Source organism: Agelaius phoeniceus, chromosome 27, assembly GCF_051311805.1.
Source record: "Agelaius phoeniceus isolate bAgePho1 chromosome 27, bAgePho1.hap1, whole genome shotgun sequence".
Taxonomy (NCBI): domain Eukaryota; kingdom Metazoa; phylum Chordata; class Aves; order Passeriformes; family Icteridae; genus Agelaius; species Agelaius phoeniceus.
Genome location: NC_135291.1, coordinates 2233381 through 2252016, shown reverse-complemented (window position 1 = coordinate 2252016; position 18636 = coordinate 2233381). Strand labels below are relative to the sequence as shown.

Here is an 18636-nt window from a genome sequence, read left to right as displayed (position 1 = left end):
TGTGACAATCCATGGTAACAATGACTGTTCTTTCTCTTCCTCCTTCTCCTCCTCCTCCTCCTGGGCCACCCGCATCACCACCGAGGAGCTCCTCCAGCTCCGCATGGCCACCACGACATCCCCATCTCTGCCATCCCAGGAGATCCTCAAGATCCACATGGAGGACAGTGACAATGACAACGATGATGATGACAGTGATGACAGTTATGACAATGACAACAACAAAGGCCCCACATGGATCGTGCCAGATGACACCAATATTCCTCCGGCCATGCCGCTAGACCTGCCCGCCATCTTCTACATCAAACCCATGCCAGCCACCATTGAGTGACCACACTGGACATCCCACTGCTGACCAACCCGCTGCTGCCCAGCTGGGCACTGGTGGACCCACATGGCCACGAGCTCCTGTGCCGCAGTGGCCACACGGCCCAGGCACCGGTGAGGCCGGGCACCACCGGGACCACAGGAGGCGCTCGGTGGCAACGGCCCAAGGGCGAGCGACGCATCCGGCTGAGCCCGGGCTGCGGCCATTCCCCTGCGGCCATTCCCACTGACCCTCAGTCTGCGGCCGTTCCCCTGTGGCCATTCTGGCTGACCATGGGCTGTGGCCATTCCCCTGTGGCCATTCCTGCTGACCCTTGGGCTGTGGTCATTCCCCTGTGGCTCAGACACCACTGGGAGAGCACAGGAGACCCACAGGGGGGCTGGAGTATGGCCAGTGACTGGGATGGACCAGTATGAACCAGTATAAACCAGTACAGACCAGGAGAAATGGGGACCAGTATGAACCAGTACAAACCAGAAGCAGTGCTGGGTCTGTGAGTGACCCCTGTGGCTCCCAGATCAGTCTGGGGTTCTGGTCTCCGTTCAGGCACTGGTCCCAGCTCATCCCAGTTCCCAGTTTAGCCCCTGTACTGGTTTGGGATCACTCCTAGTTCAGTCTGTACTGGTTCGGACCCAGTTCCCAGTTGATCCCAGTTCCCAGTTCAGTCTTTACTGGTTTGGGTCCAGTTCTGCATTTAGCCCCGCCCCCTCCAAACCCAGCCAATCAGCGCTCTCCGTCCCGAGCACAGCAGCCAATGGCAGCACAGGATGGGCGGGACTTCTGTTACCATGGGAACTTCTATTACCACGTCCACCTTTGGGGACACTTTGGGGGCTCTTGGGGACACTGGGAGGGGTTGGGGACATTCCTGGGACATGTGGGGACGCCTGGAGGGCATTGGGGGGGGTTGGGGACACCAAAGAACCTCCTTGGGACATCAGGGACTCTTTGGGGACCCTCTGGGATGGTCGTGGCGGCTTTGGGGACATTGGGGGCGGGCGGGGACAAAGTGACACCGAGCCAGGGCTGGGGCAGAGCCATGATGTCATCACCATCATAGTGACATCATCAACATCACCATAGCGACGTCACCACCTCCACAGTGATGTTATCTCTGTCCCTGCATTGCCACCGCTCCCTGATGATGTCACCTGTGTCCCCGATGATGTCACCGGTGTCCCCACGGGGGCGCTGGCACTGCGGGGTCTGTGATGTCCCCAAGGATGGCGGCACCAAGGGCCTGGAGCTGCATCACCAGCGGGGCAAGGGACACTGCAGGGACACGTTGGGGACACTGGAGTGACATTGGGGACACATCTGGGGACACACTGTGGGAACACTGAAGACATTGGGGATGTTGAAGGACATTTGGGGACACTCAGGGACACTTGGGGGACACTGAGGGACATTTGAGAACACTGACAGGACAGTGGGGACAGCTTGGGGACACTTGGGACACATTTGGGAACATTGAGAGGACACTGGGAAGGACATTTGGGGACATTCAGGGACTTTTTAGGGACATCTGGGGACATTGGGGATGCATTGAAGGGACATCAGGGGACATTTAGGGACACTGGGGACACACTTGGGGACACACAGATGGACATTTGGGGACACTCAGGGACACATTTGGGAACACACTGGGAGACATTTGGGGACGTTTGGTGACACTGAGGGGACACTGGGGACACCAGGGACACATTTGAGGACATTTGGGGACACATTGGGACACACCCACCTGTGCCCGGGCGTGGCTGGGTCCTGTCCCCACCCTTGGTGGTCTGGGGGGCGCGACACAGGGGTGACACCCTGGGGACAGAGCCACCCCTAGTGTCCCCTTGGTGCCACCCAATCACCTTCTCCGATGTCACCTCCGGGGCCACCGTGCTGAGGGGACAGAGAAGGGACAAAGCCACTGTGTCACCACTGGGCTCAGCGCTGTCCCAACGGCCACCCCCTGATGTCACCTGTGCCACCCCAGTGTTCCCAGGGCCACCCCAGTGTCACTCACCACTGTCCCCACTGTCCCCAGGGCCACCTCTGATGGCCCCGGTGTCACCACTGTCCCCAGTGCCAGCCCCTCAGTGTTCCCAGGGTCACCCCCCAATGTTCCCAGGGTCATCTCAATGTCCCCACTGTCCCCGGTGCCCCCCTGGTGTCCCTCACCTGCTGTGCCTACTGTCCCCAGGGCCACCCACAATGTCCCCAGGGTCACTCACCCACTGTCCCCAATGTCCCCATTGTCCCCAAGGTAACCTCTCAATGTCCCCAGTGTCACCCTGCTGTCCCCAGGGCCACCCCTAATGTCCCCAGGGCCATCTCAATGTCCCAAACATCCCCAGTGTCACCTTGATGTCCCAAATGTCCCTAGTGCCACCCCCAGTGTCCCCGGTGTCACTCACCTGCTGTCCCCTGCTGTCCCCTCTGGCTCCCGCTGCCACCGGAGCCTCCCCGAGGCCACCAGCACTGGGGACAGAGGGGACACTGGGACAGGGACAGTGGGCACAGCCACCACAGGGTCCCCACCATGTCCCCAGAGTGTCCCCAATGTCCCCACAGTGTCGCGAGTGTCCCCAAGGTGTCACCAATCCCTCCTAAGGTGTCCCAAATGTCCCCAAAGTGTCCCCAAGGTGTTCCAGGAGCATCCCTACCCCCCCAAAGTGTTCCCAATCCCTCAAACCATTCCCAATGGCCCAAGGTGTCCCCAACAGGCCCAAAGTGTCCCCAGTGTCCCCGCAATGTCCCCAAAATGTCTCAAACCCCCCTCAGGTGTTCCCAGGCGTCCCCAGTCATCCCCCAACACCTCCAAATTGTCCCCAAAGTGTCCTCACCGTCCCCAAAATCCCCCAAAGTGTCCCCAGTCCTCCCCCAATGCCTCCAAAGTGTCCCCAAGGTGTCCCCAACCCCCACGACTGTCCCCAAACTGTGCCTAGAGTGTCCCCAATCCTGAAAAAGTGTCCCCAGTCCTCCCACAAAGCCTCCAAAGTGTCCCTGCAGTGTCCCTGCAGTGTCCCCAGATATCCCTGCAGTGTCCCCAGGTGTTCCTGCAGTGTCCCCAGATGTCCCCAGTGTCACTGACCCTGCAGTCGGTGCTGGGCCCGTCCCAGGCGCTCACTGAGGGTCCCCAGGGCCACGATGGCTGTGGTGACATCGGCCAGGGCCACACCCAGTGTGCCCAACAGCCTGGGGACAGCAACGGGGACAGCCCAGTATAAACCAGTACAAACCAGTAACCCCCAGTGTCCCCAACAGCCTGGGGACAGTGATTGCGACAGCCCAGTCCCTCCCAGTTCCCCCAGTACCGGCTCAGGGCCTGGCCCAGTTTCCCCAGTTCCTCCTCAGCCGCCTCCGCCCGGAGCCGCTCCTGGGACAGGGCCTGGACACAGAACAGCCCCAGATTGTCCCCAAATTGTCCCCAGATGGCCCCAAGGTGTCCCCAGATTGCCCCAAGGTGTCCCCAACCCCCCGGCTGTCCCCAAGGTGTCCCCTCACCTGTCCCAGGTGTGTCCCCAGGTGTCCCTCACCTGTCCCAGGTGTGTCCCCAGGTGTGTCCCCAGGTGTCCCTCACCTGTCTCTCCTGCTGCCCCTGGCGCAGCTGCAGCTCCAACAGCGACACCTGGCGGGTCCCGGCAGCCACTGCAGCACCCAGGGAGCGCACCTGGGACAGGGGGGACACGGGGACACAAGTGACATCCCTGAGGGACACAGGTGACCTGCCCAGGTGGCCGCCAGACCCTCCCCAAGGGACACAGGTGTGCCCAGGTGTGTCCATGTGACCCTAAAGGGACAAAGGTGACCCCAGAGGGTCCCCCAGGTGTGGGGTCGGCCCCACCTGTGGGGTCTCACCTGCTCCAGGTGTGTCCCCTCACCTGTCACAGGCATGCAAGGCTCCCACCTGTCCCTGTGTCCCCCATGTCCCCTCACCTGTCCCCTGTCCCCCTACCTGTCCCAGGTGTGCTCTCCCCTGTCCCCTCACCTGTCCCTGCAGCCGCAGCTCCTGGCCCCGTTGCAGCCTCACCTGCAGCAGCAGCTGGAAAACCTTCTGGCGCCAGCGGCCCAGCAGCACCTGGGGAGAGAGAGCTCACCTGAGACCCCAAAAACTCACCTGAGACCCCAAATACACCTGAGAGACCCCAAACACACCTGGGGAACCCCAAAACTCACCTGTGGAACCCCAAATAAACCTGAGACATCCCAAACACTCACCTGGGACCCCCCAAAACTCACCTGAGACACCTCAAACTCACCTGGGGAACCCCGAAAATCCCACCTGAAACACCCCCAATGTACTTGAGACACTCCAAACACACCTGGGCCACCTCAGGGTGTGTCCCCAACATCCCCAAGTATGTCCCCAGTGTCCCCTAGGTGTGTCCCCAACATCCCCTAGGTGTGCTCAGATGTGCCAGATGCACCCAGGAGCCTCCAGGTGTCCCCAGTGTCCCCAGGTGTGCCCCCAATGTCCCCAGGCGCTTCCAGGTGTGTCCCAAGTCCCCTCAGGTGTGTTCAGGTGTGTCCCCAAGTGCCCCCAAATGTCACCAGGTGTGTCCCCAGTGTCCTCCCAGGTGTCCCCGATCCCTCCCAGGGTGGCTCTGGCACCGGGACAAATCCAGAACACCTGGGACAGGTGAGACTGGCAGCACTGGGAGTCACTGGGGGTTAGTGGGGGTTACTGGGAAGCACTGGGAGCACTGGGAGTTACTGGGAGCACCGAGGCCTCACCTGCTCTGGGCTTGGCCCCGCCCCCTCTGGGCCAAGGCCCCGCCCCCTCAGGGTCTCCAGCTCCATCTCCAGGATTTGGCTCCGCCCCTTTTCCGCATCCAGCTCCGCCTCCAATCGCTGGCCACGCCCCTTCAGGGCATCGAGTTCCACCCCCAGTGCTTGGCTCCGCCCCCTTTCTGACTTAAGTTCTGCCTCCAGGCATTGGCTCCGCCCCTTTTCTGCTTCAAGCTCTGCCTCCAGCTGCTGGCTCCGCCTCCTTTCTGCCTCAAGCTCCGCCCCCAGGTGCTGGCTCTGCCCCTTCAGTGCTTTCAGCTCCACCTCCAAGTCATGGACACGCCCCCTTTCTGCCTCAAGCTCCGCTTCCAGGGACCTGTGAGGGGGGACTGGGATTACTGGGAGCACTGGGAGGGGGAACTGGGATTACTGGGAGGTTACTCAGAGCACTGGGAGGTTCACTGGGGGTTTACTGGGAGTTGGTTACTGAGAGCACTGGGAGCCTCACCTGGGGCGCAGCACAAAGTGGGAGGGGGGGATGAGCCTCTCCAGACTGGGAGGGGGGAACTGGGAGTACTGGGAGCCACTGGGAGCACTAGGAGGGCCCGGGCGGGTCTCGGCCATCGGCGACCTGTGGGGGGACAGTTCCCAGTATGGACCAGTATGGACCAGTATAGCCTGTCCCCAATCCCAGTAACCTCCCAGTCCCTCCCAGTTCCCCCTCCCCACGCTCCCAGTCCCTCCCAGCCCCTCCCAGTCTCTCCCAGTTCCCCCCAGTACCTTCCAGTTCCCCTCCCAGTCTCTCCCAGTTCCCCCGCGCGGTGCACGCCGGGAAGGCGCCCCCGCTGCCGCTTTCCCGCGCTCCCCCCCTCAGCCAATCAGAGGCGGCGGCTTCCGGATCCCGCCTCCCCCTCCGACCAATAGGAGGGCGCGTCTGGGGATGTAGGCGGGGCTAGGGGATCGGGTCCTAGGAGGGGTAAATGGGGTCCTGAAAGGCTAAGTGCAGGCTTAGGGCGGGGTTAAAGCGGTCCGGGGGTCTCATGGAAGGGTAAGTGAGGGTCTGAAAGGGTAAATTTGGGTCCTGAGAAGGGACGGCGTCCTGGCAGAGTAAATCAATGTCCTGAGGAAGGAATGGAGTCCTGGCAGGGTAAATCAGGATCCTGAGGAGGCAATGGGGTCCTGGCAGGGTCAGTCAGGGTTGTCGAAGACCCCACGCCCATCCCGGAGGGGTCCCAGTGTCCCCAAGGGGTCCCGCTGTCCCCAGGGCCCCCCAGTCTCTCCCACCCCACACCAATCCCGGGTTTTATTCCCTTTTTTTACCTTTTCTCGCTTTTCCCGCCCCAGACCTGGCCGCCCCGTTGCCATGGCAACGCTGCTCCCGCCCCTACTGCATCGCTATTGGCTGTTTCACTCCGCCAGCGCTGATTGGCTGAGAGCGGCAGAGAGCGGGGCAAGAACCCGGAAGCGTCCTCGCTCGTTACCGTGGTGACCCGGCTCGGGTTTTCCATGGCGGCGAAAATCCCGCCCGTCCTGCGCTGCCATTGGCTGCAGTGCCATGGCACGAGAGCGCTGATTGGCTGAGGATTGAGGGGGCGGGGCTAAATGCAAAACGGTCCCCAAAAGGGTCCCCATTGTCCCCAACGGGACCTTTGATCCCCCGAACCCCCGCATGACCAACCCAGGGGGGTCCCCGATGTCCCCAGAGGGTCCCCAAAAGGGTCCTTGGTGTCCCCAAGGGGTCCCCCGATGTCCCCAAAATATTCCCAAGGGGGTCCCTGATGTCACCAAGGGGACTCTGATGCCCCCAGTGTGTCCCCACGGAAGTCCCTGATGTCCCCAAGGCCACCACGACCATCCTGGGGTGTCCCCAAAAGGGTCCTTGGTGTCCCCAAAGTGTCCCCGAGACAGTCCCCGGTGTCCCCAAGGGCTCTCTGATGTTCCCCAACGTCCTACATGTCCCCAACCCCTCCATGGCCACCCCAGGGCTGTCCCCAGGATGTCCCCAAACCCTCCCGGCTCCTCCCCCCCAAATTTGGGATTTTTGACCCCAAAAAGCCCAAATTCTGCTGCCCAAATTCACTTTATTGGGGCTCCCCGGCGGCTCCGGGTCCGGGGGGGGCTCGGGGGGGGCTCAGGGACCCCAGAATTGGAGGGGGAACCCTCTGGGGGACCCCGGGTTCGTTTTGGGGTGGAATTTGGGGCTTTTTGGGGCCGGTTTGGGGGTTTTGGGGGGTTCCCTGCATTTGGGGGGGGTCTGCGCCCGCTCCGGGTCCGGGGGGGCTCCATGGGGGGGTCCAGGGGAGGATCTGGGACCCCAGAATTGGAGTTGGGATCCCCAGGGGGACCCCGGGGCTGTTTTGGGTTTTTTTGGGGCGGGTTTGGGGATTTTGGGGTTGGATTTGAGGGTTTTTTGGATGTCCCTGAATTTGGGGGGTCCCGAGGGGGATTTAGGGGGGGTCCCTGGCGGCTCCGGGTCCTGGGGGGCTCCTGTGGGGGGTCTGAGACCCCAAAATCGGGGTCGGGACCCTCTGAGTGACCCCGGGGCCGTTTGGGGGTTTTTTGGGACGGATTTGGGGTTTTTTTGGGTGGATTTGGAGTTTTTTGGGGGGTCCCTGAACTTGGGGTTTTCGGGGGGGGATTTTGGGGGGGTCTCCGCCCACTACGAGTCCTGGGGGGGCTTGGGGGAGGAGTGGAGCCCCCAAAATGGGGCTGGGACTGGGTTTGGGGTGGGGGATTTTGGGTGGGATTTGGGCGTTTCTGGGGGGGATTTGGGGTTTTTGGGGGGCAATTTTTTTGTTTTTGGGGGGGATTTGGGGTTTTTTGGGGTGGGTTTGGAGCACTTTGGGTGGGACTTGGGTGTGTCTGGGTAGAATTCTTTTGGTTTTGAGGGCGATTTGGGGTTTTTGGGGTGGGATCTGGGGTTTTTTGGGGGAGGGTTGGGGTTTTTCGGGGGGGAATTTTCCGTTTCTGGGTGGGATTTGGGGCTTTTTGGGTGGGATTTGTTTGGTTTCGGGTGGGATTTGGGGTATTTTGGGTGGGATTTGGGGTATTTTGGGGGGGCTCGGGGGTGTTTTCGGGGGGCTGCCAGGGGCTCAGCAGGAACGGGGCCAGCTCCAGGCGCTGCCGCAGGACCCCCGAGAGCAGCAGCTCGGCCGAGAGCAGCGGGAGCCGCGCGGCCACGGCCGGGGGCCAGAGCCAGCGGTCCTGGGGACAGGAAATGACCAGGACACGGGGCTGGGGACCCAAAAACACAGTCAGGAACCCCAAAAACACAGAGAGAAACCCCAAATAACCCATCAGAAACCTGAAAAAACCTGTCAGGAACCCCAAATACACCATCAGGAACCCCACATAACCCATCAGAAACCTGAAAAAAACTGTCAGGAACTCCAAAAACACCGTCAGGAACCCCACATAACCCATCAGAAACCCCAAAAACCCAGTCAGAAACCACAAATACCCCACAAGGCCCAGTCCTGGGGGCACAAGATCAGTAGGACACGGGGCTGGGGAAAAACCCCAAAAATACACTGAGAAACCCCAAATAACGCAGAGAGAAACCCCAAATATCCCATCAGGAGCCCCAAATAACCCAGTCAGAAACCCCAAATAACCCACCCAGCCTCGTCCTGGGAACATGAGATCACCAGGACACTGGGCTGGGGGGAAAACCCCATCAGAAACCCCAAATAACCCAGAGAGAAACCCCAAATATCCCATCAGGAACCCCAAATAACCCAGTCAGAAACACCAAACGGCCCAGAGAGAAACCCCAAATAACCCACCCAGCCCTATCCTGGGGACACAAGATCACCAGAACAACTGGCTGAAGGGGAAACCCCAAAAACTCCATCAGAAACCCCAAAAACCCAGTGATAAACCCCAAAAACCCAGAGAGAAGCCCCAAATACCCCACCCAAGCCCAGTCCTGGGGACACGAGATCAGCAGGACAGGGGGCTGGGGAAAAACCCCAAAAACTCCATCAGAAACCCCAAAAACCCAGTCAGAAACCTGGAATACCCACAGGAACCCCAAATAATCCACCCAGTCGGTCCTGGGAACACGAGATCACCAGGACACCAGGCTAAGAGGGAAACCCCAAAAAGCCCATAAGTAACCCCAAATAACCCATCAAAAACCCCAAAAAACCTGTCAGGAACCCCAAATAACCCATCAAAAGCCTCAAAACCCCACTCAGAAACCCCAAATAACCCACCCAGCCCAGTCCTGGGGACATGAGATCACCAGGACATTGGGCTGAGGGGGAAACCCCAAAAACCCTGTCAGGAACCCCAAATAACCCACCCAGCCCGGTCCTGGGGACACGAGATCACCAGGACATGGGGCTGAGGAAACCCCAGAAACACAGGGAGGAACCCAAATAACCCAGAGTGAAACCCCAAATACCCTGTCAGGAACCCCAAAAACCCCATCAGAAACCCCAAATACCCCCAAAACCTCAGTGAGAAACCCCCAAAACCCTGCTAAAAACACCAAATTCCCCAAACAACCCAAGACTCCAGTCAGAAACGCCAAATACCCTAAAAGAACCCCAAATACCCCAAAAAGACCCCCAAAACCCCCAGTGAGAAATCCCCAAAAACCCAATAGGAACCCTCTAACCCCAATGAGATCCCCTAAAACCCCCAATGGGGTCTCCCCACAGAGCCCAATCTGGGATCCCCAAAAACCCCCAAATACCCCAAAACCCAGTGAGGAGCCCCCAAAAAACCTCAAAGACCCCCCAAAAAACCCCAACCCCCCAAAACCCAGTGAGAAATCCCCCAAATCCCAGTGAGAAGCCCCTAAAAACCCCAAAAACCCAGTGAGAAACCCCAAAACCTCCAAAAACTGAATGAGAAACCCCAAGTACCCCCAAAAAACCCTGAAATACCCCAGAAGAAACCCCAAAATCCCCCAATCCCTGAAATGTCCCCAGTCCCCCCAATGTCCCCAGTCATCCCCCATGTCCCCAATACCCCAAACCCCCCACTGTCCCCAGTGTCCCCGATGTCCCAATGTCCCCAATCCCCCGCTGTCCCCAATGTCTCTAACTCCCCAATACCCCCAATGTCCCCAGTGTCCCCAATACCCTTGATGTCCTTGAGTGTCCCCAGTGTCCCCAATCCCCCCACTCCCCCAATGTCCCAATGTCCCAAATCCCTCCAATGTCCCGCTGTCCCCAATGTCCCCAATCCCCCTCCATGTCCCCAAAGTCCCCTGTCCCCACTGTCCCCTCACCGCGTATTCCCGGGGCAGCTGTGGCAGGAAGGTGCCACCACAGCAGGTGACAATGTCCCGCATGTCCTCGGGGCACGGCTGGACACTGGGGGTGACGTGCACCTGGTAGCCCTGGGGACAGAGAGGACATCAGGGGGACATTGGGGACATTCAGGGGTTGGGGACATTGAGGGGTTCAGGAGATTGGGGGACATTGGGGGTTTGGGGTACTGGGGACATGGGGGATGACTGGTGGGACATTGGGGACACTAAGCAGGTTGGGGACATTAAGGGGTTCAGGAGATTGGGGGATTGGGGACATTGGAGAAGTTGGGGACATTTGGGAACATTAATGTCATCATCACCTGCAGGAGGGGGTGCCACCATGCCCAGGGCTGGCTCAGGGATAGGTTTAGGTGACATTTGGGGACAGTGTCACCTGCAGCAGGGACCATTCCTGGGCCCGGGGACATTTGGGACATTGAGGACACTGCTGTCACTGTCACCTGCAGCAGGGGCCATTGCTATGCCTGGGGCTGGGTCAGGGATGGGTTAGGTGACATCTGGGGACATTTGGGGACAGTGTCACCTGCAGCAGGACCTGTGCCCTGGCTCAGGGTTGGGTTTAGGTGACATTTGGGGACATCTGGGGACATTTGGGGACAGTGTCACCTGCAGCAGGACCTGTGCCCTGGCTCAGGGATGGGTTTAGGTCACATTTGGGGACATCTGGGCACATTTGGGGACAGTGTCACCTCCAGCAGGGGCCATTGCTATGCCTGGGGCTGGGTCAGGGATGGGTTTAGGTGACATTTGAGACATCTGGGGACATTTGGGGACAGTGTCACCTGCAGCAGGACCTGTGCCCTGGCTCAGGGATGGGTTTAGGTGACATCTGGGACATCTGGGGACATTTGGGGACAGTGTCACCTGCAGCAGGGGCCATTGCTATGCCTGGGGCTGGCTCAGGGATGGGTTTAGGTGACATCTGGGACATCTGGGCACATTTGGGGACAGTGTCACCTGCAGCAGGGGCCGCTCCCGGGCCCGGGCCAGCGCCGGGCGCAGGCGGAAGCCGAAGCGCCGCTCACAGGGGGGGTCCTGTGGCAGGAAGGGACCTGGGGACAGCGGGCGGCCACTGTGGGAACTCTGGGGACAATGGGGACACAGGGGTCACACACGGCCACCAGAGCCACCCCAGTGTCCCCAAGGCCACCCCCTTGTCCCCTTCGATCGTCCCCAAGTCCTTCCCCTTGACCCCAAGGTCACCCTCCCTTGTCACCCAAAGCCCCTCTGTCCCCAAGGTCACCCCTGGTCCCCAAGGTGCCCAAGGCCACCACTACTGTCACCAAGAGCCCTCCCCTTGTCCCCAAATCCCCTCCCATTGTCCCTGAGTTCCCCCTGTCACCCCGCTGTCCCCAAGGTCACCCCACCCATCCCTAGAGTCCCCAAGGCCAATCCCCCTCGTCACCATGTCCCCCGTGTCCCCATGTCCCCAAGGCCACTCCAGCTGTCCCCAATGTTCCCAAAATCCACACTGTCCCCAAGGCCACCCAATGTCCCCAAATCCCCCCTGAATACCCCAGTGCAAGCCCCTGTCCCCAATGTCCCCAAACCCTTCTCCTTGTCCCCAAACTCCCCTCATTGTCACCAAGTCCCCCAATTGTCCCCAATCCCCCGCTGTCCCTGATGTCACCTGCAGCATTGTCACCCCATTGGGGGTGACAATGGGGACACCCCTGGCAATGGCCCAGAGGAACTTCAGTGTCCCTGGTGTCCTCAATGTCCCAATGTCCCCCTGATGTCTCCACTGTCCCCAGTGTCACCAATCCCCCTGATTGTCCCCAATGTCCCCAACCCCCAATGTCCCCAGTGTCCCCAATCCCCCAATTTCCCCCCATTGTCTCCAATCCCCCCAACCCCCCTGATTGTCCCCAATGTCCCCGATGTCACCTCTAGCAGCCACTGGGGGGTGACAATGGGGACGCCCCTGCCCAGGGCACACAGGAACTTCAGTGTGCGGCGGATGCCATCGGTCACCAGGTGGCTGCAGTCGTGCACAGATGTGGCCTCGGTGCCACCCAGCGTCCCCAGGGCCACCCGCAGTGCTGGAGAGGCCACCAGGCCTGTGAACAGCACCTGGGGACAGTGGGGACATCAGTGGGGACATCAGTGGGGACATCAGTGGGGACATCCCTGGGTCCCTGGGGAGTGAGGACAGGTTGTGGACAGCCCTCGGTGGGTGGGGACATCTAGGGGACACTGGGACAGGTTGGGGACACATTCAGGACACACTGGTGACATCCCTGAGAGAGTCAGGGACACACTGGGGACATCCCTGAGGAGATGGGGACACTTTGGGGACATCCCCAGGGGGCTCAGGGGCCACTGGGGACACTTTGGTGACATGCCCAGGTGCCACCAGCCCCAGAACAGCAGCTGGGAGGGGCATGGGGGGGCACCGGTCTGTACTGGTCCCTAAACCTCCCATTGGTACTGGTCCATACTGGTCTGTACTGGTCCATACTGGGAGGTCACTGGGATGCCCCTGGGGGAGTCACTGCTCTATACTGGTCACTATAGTTCCACACTGGTCTGTACTGGTCCATACTGGGAGCACTGGGTGGGGTCACTGGTCTGTACTGGGATCACTTAGGAGTCACCAGGGGTACTGGTCAGTACAAGTCTGTACTGGTTCCTATTGGTTTGTACTGGTCTAGATTGGTCCATACTGGCCCATACCAGTCTGCACTGGTCTGTACTGGTTCCTACTGGTCTGTACTGGTCTAGATTGGTCCATACTGGCCCATACCGGTCTGCACTAGTCTGTACTGGTTCCTACTGGTCTGTGCTGGTCTGTACTGGTCCATACTGGTCCTTACCCGGATCTGGGTGGAGCCTGGCGCTGCCCGGGGGCGGAGCCTGCGCTTGGCACCCTCTGTTGGCTCCTCCTCCTCTGGGGGCAGGGCTGCCACTGAGCCCCGCCCATTTCCTTCTATGGGCACGGAGGGTGTGGCCTCTTCAAGCACTGCTGCTGATTGGTCCTGCCCCCTCTGGGGGCGTGGCTTGTGTGAGGGGCGTGGCTTGGAGCCTGGATCACGCCCATTCTGGGCAGGAGCAGGGCCACACGAGGCTCCGCCCCCTCCACTCACGGCCAATCGCCGACTGCGCCGCACCTGGGGGGGAGGGGCTGTGGTGGGGACCCCAAAGTCCAATGGGAACCCCCCAAATCCCCCAAGTTCACCCCAAATTACACCAGGAACCCCTGAAATCCCCTGAATTCCATCTGGGACTCCCTAAAAATCACCCAGGACCCCCAAAAATTCACCTGAGACCCCCCCAAACCACCCTGGGTCTCCCAAAATCCACTGGGAACCCCAAACCCCACTTGGGACCTCCCAAAACCCCACCTGGGACCCCCCACAGTTCACGGGGAACCCCAAAAAATCCACCTGGAACCCCCCCTCCCCCCTCGAATCCCTGGGGGGCTCCCAAAATCGACCAGAGACCCCCAAAATCACCCGGGGCCCCCCAAAATTCACCTGCGGGGTGGGCGGAGCTTCTGCTTCCTCCTGGGCGGGGCTTGGGGGACCCTCAACATCTGGATTTGGGGCCTCCTCCACATCTGGAACTTGGAGCTCATCCGGGGCCCTTTCGGGGCTTTCCGGGGGTTCCACATCTGGGGCAGGGGGCAGGAACAGCTGAGTGGCCACATCTGGATTCAGGCCAGGGCTCCTTGGCCCCTCCACATCTGGATTTGGGGTGGTCACCTCCACATCTGGAATTTCAGGGACTTCTGGGGCTGTTTGGGGTCTTTTTGAGGCTGCCACATCTGGATTTGGGCCCGCCTCATCCACATCTGGATCAGCGTCCCCCAGCAACGTCCTGTGGCCCCTCAGTGACTCTCCCACATCTGGATTTGGGCTCTCCATGTCCACATCTGGAATTTTGGGTGGGTTTAGGGGACTTTTGGGTGGTTTTGCGGACCCAGCATCTGGTTCTGAGGGGCCTTCACCCTCCACATCTGGATCAGGGGGCAGGAACAGCTGGGTGGCCACATCCAAGTCCTCCTCCCCCTCCACATCTGGATCTGGGGTCTCTGCCTTCACAATGGGAATTCTGGGGCCGCTTGAGGCCATTTCGGGTTGTTTTGTATCCAGAACATCTGGATTTAGGCTGTCCTCCACACCTGGATGGGGGGGCAGGAACAGTTGCGTGGCCACATCTGGATCCAGGGAGGGCAGCCCCTCTACATCTGGAATTTTGGGGTCCTTTGGGGTAGTTTTGGGGCCTTCTGGGCTCCCAGCATCTGGAGAAGGCAGGAACAGCTGGGTGGCCACATCTGGATCTGACTCTTGTTCTTCCTCATCTGGATCTGGGGTTTCCTCCTTCACATCTGGAATTTTATGAGGGTTCTGAGTTGTTTTGGGCCGTTTTGGGCTCCCAACATCTGGAGAGGGCAGGAACAGCTGGGTGGCCACATTTGCATCTGACTCCTCTTCCTCCTCCACATCTGGAATTTCCGGTGGCTTCTGGGTCATTTTGAGTCGTTCTGGGCTCACAACATCTGGATCCATCTCTGCCTCCCTCACATCTGGATTTGGGGGCAGGAACAGCTGGGTGGCCACATGTGGATCCCACCCGTCCTCCTCTCCCTCCACATCTGGTGTTTCAGCTACATTTTGAGTCCTTTGGAGCCTCCCAACATCTGGATTTGAGGGTTTCAGCCCAACATCTGGAGTTCCGGGCACACTTTGGGTAATCTTCTGTCTTTTTGAGGGCGGAACATCTGGATCAGCCTCGTCCTCCTCCACATCTGGGTCATTCTCCCCCACCAAGGCTCCACATTCAGAGCCTCCAACAGCTGGATTTGGGGTCGGTGTGGGCACATCTGGAGTTTCGGGCACATTTTGGGTCATTTTCTGTCTTTTTAAGGGCCGAACATCTGGACTTGTCTCATCCTCCTCCACATCTGTGTCGCTGTCCACCAGCAGCATCCCACACCCATTTTTTGTGCCTGAAACATCTGGATTTGGCATTTTCAGCCTCACATCTGGAGTTTCAGGCAGGTTTGGGGCTGGTTTCAGTCTTTTTAAGGATCCAACATCTGGATTTGCCTCCCCCTCCACATCTGTGTCGCTGTCATCCAGGAGTGCCCCGTGACTCCTCTGTGACCCTTTCGAAGGATGAACATCTGGATTCACCTCATCCTCCTCCACATCTGTATCACTGTCCACCAGCAGTGCCTGACACCCATTTTTGGGCACGCCAGCATCTGGACTTGGGGTCTGTGCCACCACATCTGGACTTTCAGGCACATTTTGGGTCATTTCAAGCTTTTTTAGGGTCTCAACATCTGGATTCACCTCCCCCTCCTCCTCCACATCTGTGTCACTGTCCACCAGGAATGCCTGGCACCTGATTTCAGGGCCTGAAACATCTGGATTTGGGGGCTTCGCAGCCACATCTGGAGTTTCAGGGACGTTTTGGGTCGCTCTGAGCATTTTCAGGGGCTGCACATCTGGATCCTCCTCCACATCTGTGTCGCTGTCCACCAGCAGCATCTGACTCCTGCTTGTGGGGCCTGAAACATCTGGATTTGCTGTCCCCCATCGCCCACCTGGAGTTTTGGGCAAATGCTGAGTCCTTCTGAGCCTTTTTGGGGGCTGCACATCTGGATCATCCTTCACATCTGTGTCGCTGTTCTCCACCAGTGTCTGATGGCCAATTTTGGGGCTTTCCACAGCTGGATCTGGGGTCGCCACCTCCACATCTGGAATTCTGCGCACGTTTGGGGTAACTTTGAGGCTTTTGGGGGGCTGCACATCTGGATTCACTTCATCTTCCACATCTGTATCACTGTCCACCAGCAGCATCTGAGAACAGAGTTTTGGGCCCGAAACATCTGGATTCAGGAGTTTTGCTGCCACATCTGGAGTTTCGGACACGTTTTGGGGCTGCACATCTGGATTCTCCTCCTCCCCCTCCACATCTGTGTCGCTGTCCATCAGGATTCTCCAGTGTCCAATTCTGGGCGCCGTCACAGCTGGACTTGGGGTTTCCACCTCCACATCTGGAATTCCAGGCATGTTTTGGGTCACTTTAAGCCTTTTCTGGGGCTGCACATCAGGATCCTCATCCACATCTGTGTCACTGTCCACAAGCTCCATCCTGTGTTGCATTTTTGGGCCTGAAACATCTGGATTTGGGGTCTTTCCTGCAACATCTGGAGTTTCTGGGACGTTTTGGGTAATTTTCAGCCGTTCTGGGGGCTCCACTTCTGGATCAGCCTCCTCCTGCTCCACATCTGTGTCACTCTCCACCAGCAGGGTGCCATGCCCACTTTTAAGCCATGGAACATCTGGATTTGGGGTTTGTAGCCTCACATCTGGAGTTTCTGGCACATTTTGGGTCATTTTAAGCCATTTTTGTGGCCCAACATCTGGATTTGGCCCCTCCTCCTCCACATCTGTGTCACTGTCCACCTGAAGTGTCCGGTGCCCATTTCTGGCCCATAGCACATCTGGATTTGGGGTTTCTGCTGCCACATCTGGAGCCTCTGAGGTGTTTCGGGCCACTTTGGGAGTTTTCAGGTCCCCAACATCTGGATCTGACCCCTCCCCAATCACATCTGGGGCATTTTGGGAGCAGGGAAGGTGTTTTTGGGGGCCCTCAACATCTGGGGGCACAGCGGGATCCTCCAGGGCACTGCAAAGGAGGGTGGGGGGGCTGAGGAGTTTGGGATCTCCAAAAGCCCCCAAAGATCCCAAAAATAACCCAAAGAGCCCCAAAACCCCTTTCAAAATTCCACAATCTGCCCCAAAACCCTACAAAAATTCCCCAAAGACCCCAAAAATACCCCCAAATTGCTCCAAGGATCCCCAACACCACCCCCCCCCCCCGCGAACCCCCAAAATGCCCCAAAACAACCCCAGGGACCTCCCCCAGAACTCCCATTCCCCCGAAAATCCCCCTAAACTGCCCCAAGTCCATCCTAAACACCCCCCATTTCTCCAAGGAACCCCCAAAAATCACCTGGAGACCCCCAAGCTGCCCCCAAAGGACCCAAACCACCCCAGAGGCCCCCAACCCCCTGCCTGGGACCTCCCAAACTGCCCCAAAAAGACTCAAAACTAACCCAGGGACCCCCAAAATGTCCCAGAGACCTCCCAAAATTCCCCAAGCCGCACCCAAATGACCCAAAATCCCACAAGGATCCCCCAAAACTGCACCCAAAAGACCCAAAATCTCCCCCAGAGACCTCCAAGCCTTCCTCAGGAAGCCCAGATTCCCTCACAGAACCCCCAAAACACCTCAGGGAGCCCAAATTCCCTCATCAAATGCCGAGCTCCCCTCATGGAACCCCCAACGCCCCTCAGGAACCCCAAATTCTCTCACAGAACCACCAACCCCTGTCACGGACCCCAAATTTCCCTCAGGAAACTCAAACGTCTCTCAGGAACCCCAAATTCCCGCACAGAACCACCAACCCCTGTCACGGACCCCAAATTTCCCTCAGGAAACTCAAACGTCTCTCAGGAACCCCAAATTCCCGCACAGAAACCCCAACTCACATCAGGGGCGCCCCAAAGTCCCCTCAGGACCCTTCAACCCCCTCAGAGAGTCCAAACTTCCCTCACGAAATCCGAGTTCCATCACGGACCCCGAGTTCCATCACAGACCCCAAACCTCCCTCAGACACATCCAACCTCCCTCAGGGACCCGCAAATTCCCTCATCAAGTCCTAGCTGCCCTCAGAAACCCCCAAATTTCTCTCCGGAACCCCAAATTGCCAAGCCAAGCCCACAAACTTCCCTCAGAGATCCCAAACTTTCCTCAGAAACCTCCATCCCCCGTCAGAGACCCCCTCAAATCTCCCTCAGGGACTCCCCAAAACTGCACCCGAGGCCCTCAGTCCTCACCAAGGACCGCTCCAATCCCCGCTGTCACCTCCAAATCCCTCCAGGATATTCCAGAATCCACCCGGACCCCAAATCCCCCCAAACTCCCCCAAAATTCCCTCAGGGACCCCAAAAGCGGCCCCGGCTTCCCTCCCCCCCGCTCACCCCTCCCGCGCCATCACCGCCGGGCCCCGCCCCCCGGGCTCCCATTGGCCGCTCTCTCCGGGCGCCAACGCCCATCCGCGCTTTCCATTGGCTGTCATGAATGTCGATCATCACCAGACCACAGAGATTGGGCGGGATGGTCCTCCGAGAGCACCGGAGCGCCCGTGGGAGGAGCTTAGGAGAGGTTTAGACCAATTGAAGCGCAGAAAGCTGGATTGACAACACGATTAACAAATAGAAGGATGGAAAGCGGGCGGTGCCGACCAATGGGAGCCCCGGCTTTGTCCTATATGAGCGCGCGC

At 59.1% G+C, this 18636-nt stretch overlaps 2 protein-coding genes across 2 annotated transcripts; both read right to left on the bottom strand.

The window, feature by feature from the left end:
* Positions 1 to 1293: 1293 nt before the first annotated feature.
* On the bottom strand, positions 1294 to 5907 carry LOC143695931 (uncharacterized). Its single transcript, XM_077191163.1, has 10 exons — positions 5828 to 5907; positions 5556 to 5678; positions 5054 to 5423; positions 4308 to 4397; positions 3900 to 3989; positions 3634 to 3707; positions 3411 to 3514; positions 2734 to 2797; positions 2070 to 2218; positions 1294 to 1600 (listed from the first exon to the last, which is right to left on the bottom strand). Exons 2-10 carry the CDS (start codon positions 5669 to 5671, stop codon positions 1497 to 1499), a joined length of 1161 nt encoding a protein of 386 aa, XP_077047278.1. The 5' UTR covers positions 5672 to 5678; positions 5828 to 5907; the 3' UTR covers positions 1294 to 1496.
* Positions 5908 to 7108: 1201 nt separating this feature from the next.
* On the bottom strand, positions 7109 to 18364 carry LOC143695914 (uncharacterized). The gene is made up of 7 exons (XM_077191111.1): positions 18335 to 18364; positions 13811 to 16976; positions 13151 to 13444; positions 12222 to 12407; positions 11292 to 11417; positions 10290 to 10400; positions 7109 to 8281 (listed from the first exon to the last, which is right to left on the bottom strand). The coding sequence occupies exons 1-7, from the start codon at positions 18346 to 18348 to the stop codon at positions 7124 to 7126; spliced, it is 5055 nt and encodes a 1684-aa protein (XP_077047226.1). The 5' UTR covers positions 18349 to 18364; the 3' UTR covers positions 7109 to 7123.
* Positions 18365 to 18636: the final 272 nt, after the last annotated feature.